Source organism: Tubulanus polymorphus, chromosome 5 (genome assembly GCF_964204645.1).
Source record: "Tubulanus polymorphus chromosome 5, tnTubPoly1.2, whole genome shotgun sequence".
NCBI lineage: Eukaryota > Metazoa > Nemertea > Palaeonemertea > Tubulaniformes > Tubulanidae > Tubulanus > Tubulanus polymorphus.
In genome coordinates this window covers 3,381,317-3,394,673 of record NC_134029.1, presented here as the reverse complement: position 1 = coordinate 3,394,673, position 13,357 = coordinate 3,381,317, and the positions used below count along the sequence as shown (strand labels likewise).

The 13,357-nt window shown below is 40.7% G+C and overlaps 1 protein-coding gene across 3 annotated transcripts in view; it reads left to right on the top strand.

Moving 5' to 3' along the window:
* LOC141905025 (uncharacterized) overlaps positions 1-13,357 on the top strand; it is a 101,363-nt gene that overhangs the window by 6,876 nt on the left and 81,130 nt on the right. For all 3 annotated transcript variants that reach the window (XM_074793736.1, XM_074793735.1, XM_074793734.1), the window contains exon 2: positions 5,908-8,224. In XM_074793736.1, coding sequence (XP_074649837.1) covers positions 5,973-8,224 — 2,252 coding nt within the window. In that variant the 5' untranslated portion in view covers positions 5,908-5,972. The remainder of the gene's footprint in view (positions 1-5,907; positions 8,225-13,357) is intronic.

Sequence of the window (13,357 nt, the reverse complement as noted above, 5' to 3'; positions counted from 1 at the left end):
TGCGCACCGGGCTACGCCTCGATGTAGAGTCCATCTCGAGAAATTTATGGGTACACATTCCTGTCGATGAAATATTCATGAAAGCCATTAATTTTACGATTATAATAAGATTCCGCGTTTGCGACGGTTTGGCTCCGGGAGCGCTGGCAATCGAGAAAACGTAATTCATTCGAAACTTCGTGAAATAAAAGCTGAAGATAAATGAAATATTTCATTTTCATGAAGTTATTTCCATATCTTTATGTCTTATACACTTGTGTTATAGGTTTAACCCTTTAGATACCATTTCCACATTGCTATGATCTTTATTTCAAACTGTTTCTACATCAATGTGAATTGCGAGTAATTTTCAATACTACATGTATACAAGGAATGTTTTAAGGGATGCTTCCGTGGTCAAAATCCTGGATAAGGGGACGATACTTCAGTGGACATAGTAAGTGTCATCCATTAACCTTGGACGGTAATCGCATTTACTTTTCCGTGTTAATCAGTGATGGGTCCGGTGCTGTTATCATCAACATTTACCCAGCTTAGTCATCTGATAGTGTCATATGCACTAATACATATACAGTGTCCCATGAGGAATAACTAGCTCTTCTCCACTCTCAGCCACTGCGCTACCGAACGCCTTGTTTTATATAAAACGATGCAAACGACAGAATGAAGTCATATCAATAGATTACTTGAATACATAATGACTATAGTGTTTTCATTATTTTATCTCTCGCCTTCTCCACAGTCTGTTCTCTCCGTCACACCACTGCCCTCTTTCCCTCTCCTCTCTCATTGCCTTCCCCAGATTATCCTTTCTGCCCCACCCAGCCCTCTCTTTCCTCTCCTCATTGTCCTTCTCTCTCCCACTCTGATCTCTTGCTCTGTCTGGTTGTGGTTTAGAGGGGAAGCTCAATCGATTGTCCAGAAATAGTAGTCGGCGTTAAGGAAGAGCGCAGTTGGTATCTGTTATTACTGTAGACACACTGAATAGATTGTGACTTGATGGAAATGAGATGTCATTCCGGCAAAAACATTGTAATACCATCAGGCACCAACTATTGATTGACACCTAACATTAAATGTGTCATTGAATTTTGTTTGAAAGATGATGATCACAGGCAGCGGTCCAACGTCATGTTGCATCCGTCATACATGTAACATCGGTCATACATGTAATATCCATCATACATGTTACATCTGTCATACATGTAATATCAGTCATACATGTAATATCCATCATACATGTTACATCTGTCATACATGGTACATCCATCTATACATGTTACATTAGTCATACATGTTGCATCCGTGTTACAGGATACTTCAATACTTCAGTTATTTTGCTGAGTCTTGATGATACTCTGAAAAAAAGAAGAACTTTGTTCTCGCTAATTGTCTTCCATTATAATTGAGCTCATTAGATGAAGCTTGGCAGGCAAACACAGTCGCGCATCATACATTCATATGGTTAGTTTCAGAGCTTTAATTGAATCCCCGACCGTTTACAGATCTCTTGCTCGTTTATATAATGCGCATTGTGGCTATCTGAATGGGGTAGTTTTGTGAGAATAGATAGGGATTTTTTTAAGTGGTCGAAGCTGTATGCATGGGGAAACGGAAATTAAATGTCATATACATGAGCGATGGAATGTAAAATGTCCCCGTACACCATCTGTTTTACTGATGGGTTATGTGTCTCTTTTACGGTCGGGAATGCCATGAAACGAAGTTCGTTTTATTCGAAAGTCAGAATAGTTGTTTGATTCTTATTTGATGGAATAGTTTAGCAAATGCAGAATTCTGTGTGGTCATTGACTGGACAGAGTTTACACTGCAAGACAAACTGGTTTAATAAGTTATAGGCTCTTGGTTGTGTATTGGACAATCAGCGGCTAGCATGGCCAGAATAAAAAGATCGAACAGCTAGCTAATACTTCTGTCCATCTTCAGAGTATCCTTTATTGAATACTCTGAAGATGGACAGAGGTATTAGCTAGCTGTTCTTTTTATTCTACTACATGTGTATGCTTTCTATATGATTTCTTCGCATCAAGTTTAAAGCATTATATTATATCTGCATTTTCACCAACGAGTGGATTGATAATTGATATCATAAAGGCATTTGCTAAATTCTGTAGAATACCTCCAGCCTTTGATCGATAATCGCACGAGTTTTTATTAGTCTTGGACTCATGTTTAAGAAAATGCGTTGATAGTTTCAAATGTCCACGGACAGACTTGAGCTCTCTCCTCTCTCTACTCCATCTCCCCGCTTGCACATTGTTAGCAGATTCTTATATGTATATATATATATATATATATATATATATATATATATATATATATATATATATATATATATATATATATATATATATATATATATATATATATATATATATATATATATATATATATATATATATATATATATATATATATATATATATATATATATATATATATATATTAACATATCTACAGTCGAGATGTGAGATGCTCGATAACTATTGGATAATTAGGTTCCAGCTTGTTATCAACGGCACTACATTCTCAACATGTCTGCTTCATGTGTCAATTGATTCCTCGGAGACAACGGATTCAAGACTTGCTTGACAATTATTGTCTCTTCAGTTTAATATGAGTCATCAGAATAAATAAATAAATACCAGTGCTATATGTAGAAACCAGGGCCCATTTGACAGTTGGGACTAAGAATACTTAAGGGCTAAGTCCGAAAGTGGTATAAAATCTTAAAAATCTTACTTGTTCGATAGAATTAAGATGGTCTTGGACTGTTCTTAGATTAAAGCCATTACTGATGTCCGATGAAGCCGATCTTAAATCTTAAAAACTTAAGTTGTTAGATTGGCTATAGAATTAGGATGGTCTTAGACTGTATTTGAATTATAGGCTATAGGCTTAATTGTCTTACTAACAATTTTGATAACAACTTGACGCTTTCCAGATAATACCACTACACATATGATATAGATATTTCGTGAAAACACTTGGTATTGATACATTTGCCACAAATTTTCTTGGGGAGTGGGGGGCATCTATAATAAAGTTAGGAAAAGTGTAAGTTGGGGTATGGAAAATTCATAGTCTGGGAATGGAAAAGGTATAGAAAATGAAGAAGGTTTACCGGTAAGAACCCTGTAATGATGAGGATGATGATGATGAATGATGTTAATGATGATGAGGTTATAGTTGAAGCAGTGAATCATTGACTGTGTGTGTTATGGCTCGTCGGTTGATGGAAGACTCGTGTTTATTCAAAACATCGACAACGTAACTACACTTAATTCGATAAGTGTGACGACGATGACTGGGTTGTGATGCACACCGGTTGGTTGGTTGGTTAGTTCGTAGGTCGTGTTGTGTTAAAGTTTTTACTAATGACACTTGAATGATTTGATGCAGCGTTTTTCATCTCGAGGGTTTAATAACGTATCGTTATTCCGATCGCCAAACACTTCCTGTCGGCTCTCCACCGATCTACCAGAAGTTACGTTACCATAGCTACGAGGCCATTCGGTTTGTTTTATGGCGTATGTCGTAAGTGGAAATTAAGTGTTTACAAAGTGACCTACAGCTCACCTTGTCGGCCGGTCCGTGGCTATCAAAGTGACCTACAGCTCACCCTGCCGGCCGGTCCGTGGCTATCAAAGTGACCTACAGCTCACCCTGCCGGTCGGTCTGTGGCTATCAAAGTGACTTACACCTCACCCTGCCGGTTGGTCCGTGGCTATCAAAGTGACCTACAGCTCACCCTGCCGGTCGGTCCGTGGCTATCAAAGTGACCTACAGCTCACCTTGCCGGCCGGTCCGTGGCTATCAAAGTGACCTAAAAAGTAGTACCAGTCTTGAAATTAGATCACCTGTTTTCAAAGTAACTCTGAAACTCTGTATTTTAGTCACCTGTGGCACATTGTATGGACATGAATCCATACTCGTCTCTATGATTATCTTAACTGAATTAATGCCGAATTCATGAATGAAATATGGTTAATGAATTGAATGATTGAATCTAGTGAATTTAGGATGTCTAGACATGATGCAATATTGATTATAGAGAGCTTAAATGGAATGATAGGTTTTTTCTCTTCTCTCTTTCACTCCTCTCTTCTCTCTCCTTTCTGCTCTCTTCTATCTCATTTTCTCTTTCTTTTCTCTAGTCTCTGTCTCCTTTTTCCTCTCTCACACTTCTCTCTTACTTTCTCCCATATTCGTTTGACTCTTTTTCTCTCTCACTCATTTTCCTCCTCTCTCTTCCTTTCCCCCTCTTCTCTCCCATCTCCTTTCTCATCTCACATATTTCTTCTCTTCGGTCTCATATCCTCTGTAATGTCTCTTTATGTCTGGCTTTTTGTTTAAGTGTGTCATAGGTTGATAGCGAATCATCATGCGTCATTACTGCTTCTAGGAAAACAGTTTGCCGACGTCAACGATGGCAGCACTTAACGTGATTCCTACTCAGAATCTCTTCGATTTGTTTTCATGATTCACGGATAGATGGCGATGTTGATATATCATACGCGGCTATTGAATGAAATTGATTGATGTGAGGCTCACGATGGGAGGCAGCATTTATTATTTCGTGTAATAAACCGAGCTGCTATAAAAGATTTAAGCGGAAAAACTATTCATTTATTTTCCACCTGAAACATTTATGAAACTCATAACCATTTATATTCTAGCACAACCAATACATTTATCATTATTACTGACTTACTTATTATTACTGAATGATTAACATTAATTAATTAACATTATTACTGAAAGTAAATTCTTTTTTCCTATTTAGAAACAAAAAATCAATAGACATAATTATACAAATTTAAGTCAATAAACATTAGCGTTGGATATTATGCCAACGATTTGTTCCAAGCCTAACAGACTGCACTCAAACAGGGCACTCAAGTGGAAGTAAATTACTTCTTCATGATTATAATCATTAAAAAAAAACAATGCAAAAGTCGAAAAGAATTCCATCGCAAAAAGGGATGTACTTCATTTTCGGGTTGGGCTTAAATCAAACATAGGTCCAATGTAGCATCTGGCATCGTGGTAAACATGTACAAATATCCGATTTCTACATGCGTGCAGTGTGCTGGGGGTAGTTATTAAATAGACTTCATCCATGTAGAAGATCGTTAATTATATCTGGTGGCAATTAATTCCTAGAACTGTATGTAGAGACCCTGTATTCAGTGCAGTGGTCAATGCGATGATGCAGGCAACCGTAATAAGATGTTTACACGAACCACTATGAACGCCATGTTTATATATGGATAAACCACATATCTAGTATGGTATTATGATTATCATTTTATTATATCTCATTAGGAATGATGAATAGAGAGATTCATTCTGAATAGAACAGAAATGTAACTATGAGAATCTCATGTATACAGTAGCCTATTCATAGGGTAGTAATTAAATGTTCCTGAGATATTTACTAATTGCTTAATTATTTACATTGCCATTATTGACACCGGATATTGATTTCAATTAAGCTTTTCTTTACCTATGTGTCATCATAGAATATTGAACATTAAAGATAAAGGGGATGGAATAGATTCTTAACTTTAAGTTGAGGATTTGATGAATACATTCAGGATTATTTTTAGAAAGTGAGGAATGAAGTCATGGGGGTTAAATTTAAAACGATGAACAATTTGTTCTGTCATGTAGCTATGAAACTTTCGAATTTTTGTGTATATAAATGAATTTCATACCTCCCACCCTCCGTCTCCGCAACCTCTGCTCTAGGCCTCCACTATCTTCTACCCAATACCTCCCTCACCTTCCATCCTCTGCCCCCCCCCACCTTTCTGTATGAATCCATGTTGTATCTGATGATATTACACAGTTATTAATCGTGGTAAATTTTATTACATATAGTTTCAGGAATTGAGAGGGTGTCTGTCGTTCAAGCGATGTGAAAAGAGACTCGTCAATCTGTCACCATGTCAACGGCTGATGAAACTGGATCTCTGACGAAGATGGATAGTAAAGATAGCGTTGATGATGCCGATTTATCCGTCTGTAACAATGCGGCCGTCGCATCGGCCGCAGCTGCTGCTGCTGCTGCTGATGATGATGATGTCGTAGCTCCCGTCGATCCTAGTGCCTTAGATGAAGAGTTACGTGGAGCGGTTGGATTCACAGCCGTACCGGCGATTGTACGTCAGTCCGATATTAACAAACTTCTCGACGAAGCCAACGAAAATGTCTTCGATGACAACACGAGTTTAGAGGTGAATCTCGGCGACGGCAGCTCGCGTCGTACCAGCGACGTTAGTTCGCTGTCGTTCCAGAACATCGTACTCGACGACCCCGATTACGACGACGACGACGACCCAGCTGCGGTCGGACGCGGGCACGACAGCGACGACAGCGCCGATTCGATCCAAAACGACCCGGACCACCGACGGTTCATGGGTCTCGACGACGGAGATGACGACGACGAGATCGCTCGTCTGAACGCGCCCGACGATGAAGATATCGACCTCGACGTCTATAAACAACGTATCATGAAACTGGAACAGTTTCCGGGTATGGGCGCGAGTTCGGCCGGCTCGAAGAGCGACAGTCCGTCTGATTATGAACTGATTAAAGATCCCGCCGCATGCGAGTCGGCTAGCGTCGATATGCGCAGCGAAAGCGACAGAGATAATATAAGCCTAGGTAGTCGCGGGGAAATCAATATTCTACAAGGTCAAGGGCATTTGTTCGCGTCTGCTTCAGGTGACGTCGTCGGTGGCGAGGCTCACGACGGGTTTACTGATACAGTAATGAGGAGATCGACGCAGCAGACTAGCTGCACTACTACAGCCAGCAGTGAACATGCTGATTCAGATATCAGCGACATCAGCACCAGTACTGCTGCCAGTAACAACATGGAACTATCATCAGCGGCGCGTAAACGAAACAGTTTAGAAATCCGGAATAATATACCGAACGCGAATGAGGTGAAGGCGTACAATGATTCCGATAATTCCATTTATTACAGCAATCATCAGGCGAGAATGAAAAAGAAATCACCCGGATTGGCCCAACGCATGGATGAAGCGGATGAGGCGAATCCTCGTCGGCCCGAACGTGAGTACCTCGTAGAGGGCGCTTATAACCATCGTAATTTCGGTAGTAATTACCCGATTAACGGCAGTGGCGTTAATAACGGACTACCGAGCGATTTGAGGTCGCGATCGCGTTCGGACAGCGGCTCAACATCCGACCGTCGCGCGATGAACGGCGTCGATATCGAGAACGAGTACGATTATATTAAATTTGCTCGCATCCACCAGGGGGACGCGTACGTCGGAATGAGGCTCGCGTATTCCAGTTCGAACGATTCGTTGAATTGTCAACACAATAATAAACGGGTCGGCGTGGCGGGTTGGGGCGGCGCAGACGACGAGCAGACGTCGCCCGATAAACCGGCCGTCAGTCCCGTAAACGCTGAGGATATACGTAAACATACCGAGCGTATGGCGGCCGCTGCTGCTGCTGCTGCGGCAGGATGCGCGGTACCGGTCATCATGAACGAAGACAATTTAACGGAGATCCCGCTGAATGGCGACCCAACGGCGAATAACAGCGACGATAGCCGAAAGTTCACGCTGTCGCCGGAAGCGACCGAATGCGACAGCGCCGAAGTCGAAAGCGTCATCTCCGAAGAGGGGAAGTCGTCGGCCGGGATGCCGAACGTCGAGGATGGTTTGTCGAGCAGCGCCACCAGCGATGTCGAGGATAACCACGAACCGGCGATCATGCCGGCGGAGATCTTACGAAAACGCCAACGCGCCGAGGTCGAGTTAGGATTAGTGAATCCGATGTACATGCGCCAATTGATGATTCCTCGGAATACGGCGCCAAACGTCGGCGCCGCCGGTTCTTATAGTTACAGCCACGAAAATCTGAACGTGGTCGCGGCACGTCGCAATAACGCGTCGGAATACTCGCAGACACTACCGCTACCGCAACGCGCCGGCGCCGCGACCGCCGGTTTCTATCAACAAAAATATAACAACATGTCGAACAACATGCGAGGGGCGGCGTCTTCGGAAAAAATCAGCCAGGACGCGTTGGATTTAGCGATGCAGGATATTAAAACGGCGATTCGTCGTAGTAAGTCGATGACATTGAAAACAACGTCGTATCGTAATAGCACGGAAATAATGGATAGCTGTGATTCGGAACCGGTTTGGGTGAAGAGGTAAGTGTTTATAACTGTTCATACGTGGTTTTATTTCAGTGGAATTCCTATCCCCTATCTCCGGACTGCTGGTCGTAATAGCAGTGATCGTGTAGCTCTACTCGACTAGTCAGGCGTGTTGTGGTCCGGGTAATTGATGGGTTTTTCGTCGTGGCTGTAAATCATTCCAGATTCTTCAAACTTCATGAGTTAAGTGTCTCGTGTTGAGGTGGATCAACGTCGTTACTCATTGAATCATCTGAAATGACAGTGATTACAGGCCTGCGATTCTTAAGAGCCAGCCTTTATTGCATTCACTTTTCATGCGTTCTTGATGTTTATCCATTCTTAAGTTCATTTTGTCTGTTTTGATGCAATTTAGGTTTTCATATACTGGTGAATCGTTTACTCCCGTGTATGCATAGCAGTGTCTCAATATTCTTTTGGAAGGCATTAAAACTGACTAGTCAGACTTTTTATGTCAAGAAAATGATCATAGCTTTCCACGGTTTATTTAGGTATTTTCTAGTTTTCACTGGTTTTATCTTTCTCCCCCTCCCCCCAAACTGTAGGGGTTCCCGTAGGAGATCACGCAGTTTCTGAAATGGTTTAAAGTAAAATGAACCGTTCTTCTTCTTTCCGGTAATTGGGCTGAAAATAACGTCTATTTCTATGCTAAGATAATGTTTACTTGAGGAAACAGGCTTTAGTGGAATTTTCGATTCTGTAAGGGTTCCTAAAGCCCTCGAAATTGTAAAATTACATTTTTACGAAAACCAACTTCAGCGTAATTGCATGAAACCCTGTCCTGTAAACAGTAGGGGCCTATCTAATTACTATTGCTCCTATTAAATCTGTCTTCAGTCTCTAAACACACTTTCTGAGTAGAATGTGAAGCTATATAGCGTTAGGGGCTATAGGTATTATGTATCTAGATAATATTGTCAGATATTTCTCGCACTTTCTCAAAGTGTTCAAGATACATATATCACCATCACTGCTGTACTTACTGAACTTTTACAGAAATGCTATGAGAAAACTACTGATACGGGAGACGCTCCGCGTGGTGAACATCTCTCAGCATAAATAATTCAGCTCTAATAGAAAAAATAATTTGTCTCGCACAGCGGTTGAAATTTATTTCAAGAAGATATTTATCTTTTGAATAATGAGAAATATTGCTTGTTGAGGGGATCACCGTTTATTGGTATACAGTCTTTAGGCTTGGTCATGTACTATAGGGGGCGATTTGCACATTTATTTATATAGGCCTAAACCTTATACAAATGTTGATGAATACATTATCGCTGGTTTTATCTGCAATGTATCAATCTGAATTCAAAACATTCAGCAGTTTCAATCTTCAAATGATACTCTAACAATTCCATAAGAAGCGTTCAATCAATTACGAGAGAGACTAGAACGGACTGTTTATTATGTAAATTACAGAATTGAATCTCAGCCTGTTATTAGATTCTCATGAATATTTAATGTTTTAATTAAGTCTCTCGTTGTTTTTACCTGGTGAGGAGACCGTGTCTCAAACTCATGAACACGCGCGTGATGTTTAATAATTACCCGATGTACCGTGGACTCTGAAGAATCCATGGTTGTATCTATCTATCTATCTTTCTATCTTGCATGTATTGATGATAGACTACATGACTTCATTATGCGTATGTTTACCCAATTAGACAGAGATTTGACATTAGTTTGATTATGCCCCGTGGTGGTAGTGGTGCATGTCTATCATATTCAAGTTTGATTCATCTAATGCGGCAATGTTGAATTATGTAGTGATATGAAAATCTTCGAAATGGAATCAGGATGGATTTCAATAATTCAAAGTTTGTCCTTGTAGGGATGTTTAATTCTCATTCGAAGCTGGTTTTTATGGTTCGTCAGTTAAGTGGTTCAGTATGGGTGGTTTTTGCTGAATGATTTAGATCATCATCATTCATTCCTATTGAATTCTAGCGATATTGTTATTATGGATGGAACTTTACTATGGAAATGACAGGTGTTGCATGTGTGCGTGTGTTAATATCACAGACCGATAGGCATGCAGGTTGACTGAATAGAGTTCAGAACTAATGATAAAACTGCCATCATTGCGAGTGATTTCAGTACAACACATCTGTAGTATATGAAAGACAATAGAATATTAAAATCAATGATTAAGATTAGAACATTGCGAATTTAGAGACATTTTGTATCGAATTGAAATGATGCCCTTGTTGAGCCAATCATCGATATGCAATACGACATATGAAACCTTTTCTAGCTTATTTCCATGAAAATTGATATGAATTATCGAATTTTGTGTAAATGATAGATGGTACTTGAATAATCTTGATAATACCGGTATAAACACGGGTTTACTCTCCGCGCTAGTAAGTTATGTGACGTGTAGTTTTTCTTATATTGAATTCGGATGAGGTATAATTATCTATCAGTGACTTATTGGACGTTCATCCACCTGAGAGACTGGTGTTCACGAGTAATTCATCGGAAAACACTTGCACCGCTGCAGATTTCCAATATCCACCAGACATGAGAATATACATCATCGTAGATACTACTCTCTCCCCAGTCATTGACATGTAGAATTCATCGCAAATATTTATTCAATGCATTCGCTATTTATTAGTTATTTATCATTGATAGCTTGATTTATATCTGAATCGCTTTGTGGTGACGTTGCTTAAAGGTAGGGGGGACACACAAGCGAATTTTTCGCCCGATCGCGACAATTAAATTCGCCAGCGAATTCACCGACGAATTTATACACCCGATACGAGCGGGCACACGTAGCGATCAAACCAAAATTCGGTCAGCGACTGGCACTTAGTGGGAGTGAGTTGACGAATCACATGATATCAACAATGCATCCTATTGGTTGATAAAAATGGATCGCTCGGCGGAATTTGCGGGCGATCCGATCGCTGGCGTAAATAATCAGGCGAAAATATCAAACATGTTTGATATGGGCGATTCGCCGGGCGATCGAGTCAGCCGATGAAAGCGTCGTCGCCGTGAGTGGTCATGCGAGAGATTTTTACGGGCTAAGAATTTGCTGCGATCGGGCGAAAAAATACGCTCGTGTGCCCCTACCTTTAGAGATACTGACACAACATAAGGAGGAGTTGCAGAAAAGCTGTTTTAACCAGGTGTCATTCAAACATGAAACCAGATTTACTTCATATTTACTCATCATTTTCAATCAAACTCACTACATTTCACCTGAAATTACTCTTGTTTTTGGTAGAAACTAATGCAAATGGAAATACCATGTAGAGTTAAGCCTGATGGTGGTGCCAACATAAGAGTTGGTTGCTGGATGGTATATCCAACGTGGCGCAGCCCGGTTTGTGTGTAACGACTATCGTTCAAGGGATCCAGGTTTCGCTAGAAACCCTGTCGCTGCAGGACCTTAGTACTAGACGTAAAAACATCCGGCTCGTTCAGTATTATAAAGTTGTTCGGGGGTTGGTGCCCGCCATCCACGGCTAGGGCAAAACGACTCGTCAAGCCTAAATTCAATCCAGACTTTGTAAGTTCAAACGCGATTGCACGTAGTGTGCGGTTGTGTGCCGAATACCAAAACCCCTGAATATTCGAACTCATTCTTTGCGCGGACTACCATTGACTGGAACCATCTCTATGAGAAAGTGATAAACGCTCCGTCGACTGAAGCCTGCGAACGGCGGCTCCAGTCTATCTAAGTGCAGTTAACCCTCTATCCCCCGCTTACGGAAAAGTCAGAATTGGTTGCTGTTGGCGTTACTCATCAAGATCAAGATCCTTTGAGTTTGATTATGTGGAATGATGATCCGTTAAAATCTAAGCAAAAGCCAGTGAAAATTGCGATATAAAATCGTAGCAGATTTCTCCGGTATTTGAGTTCCAGATGGTGTAGTTGGCTGTGACTGTTTGTCAGCTACTTGGATCCGATCGACCTATCAACTTTTTCACTGCTCCGAGATATTGAACAGTTTTTCTTTATCTCTGTTGTTTTAACGTGTCACGGCATCCATCGCTTGATTTTAGAATGGTTATCGTTTGAATGGATGAATTGATCTATGATCACGATGGCGACGAACGCCGCGTTAAAACCAGTCAATAAACACACGCTGAGAACTACATCAGTTCTATACTTTCCTCTAAAGATCTCGGCCCGGTTACATAGCTGTGAGTTGAAGTTAACTCAGAGTTAAAAATCAGCTCGTGTTCGATGTTTTAACTCTTAAGAGTCAAATTTAACTCAGAACTACCCAACTGGATCCAGGAAAAATTATTTCTAATCTGTCATTAATTTTCAGAATAGTAGAAAATCCGCTAACATTTGAAGTAAACTTGTTGACCTATAAAATACTGTCTTTTTGTTTTACTGATTTTTAACACCAGGATCCTCTATGAATCAGGCCTATGGTTCTAAGGCAGTATTCCGGATTAGGAATAGCAATTCTGATTACAAATTCTCTACCAGCCTCTTCTATCAGATTTACAGATCATGATGCTATAAGGCCACTTCTTCTGATTGTGGGATTTTGATGCTATCAACAACTTGTATCCAGGGATATAAGATGCTTTGACCAGTGGACTAAAGGGTTCTACATTTCCACAATGTCTCATGATCTACTACTGCCTCAGTGAAATGAAAACCGTGCTGTCGTTTAGCGACACGCTGCGCAGTGTCTTAATGCAATTAACCGGCAAAGAAAACTCACATACAACACTCAAAGATGACTTTACATTATTTTACCTAGCGTGACTACGTTAAGTGAGTCCCGGTTGCCTGGCGACACGCTCAATAGACACCAGGTGTAGTAATGATTTAGATTGCGTTGTCGTCAGTCCTTGTTGGTTTTCTTGTTAATTGACGAGAGTAGTTTTGAGTATGGTGAAGTGAAATTGCCTCCCTCCCCCGTGATGAAGGTCTTTCTCTCTAGTTTCACTCTCGTTTCACTCTCGGGTCGATATTTACCCGGAAATGTTATAACCGATTCTGGCAATTTGATATTGATGAATGCATGCGTGAAGATGGACGTAATTTCAGAAATTTTGTGGAACTGACAAGAGTGGGTTTTTGCTTGAGCTACGTTGCCTTTAGTTCATTGCAAAATCTTGAAATCGATATTGAATTCAAATGAA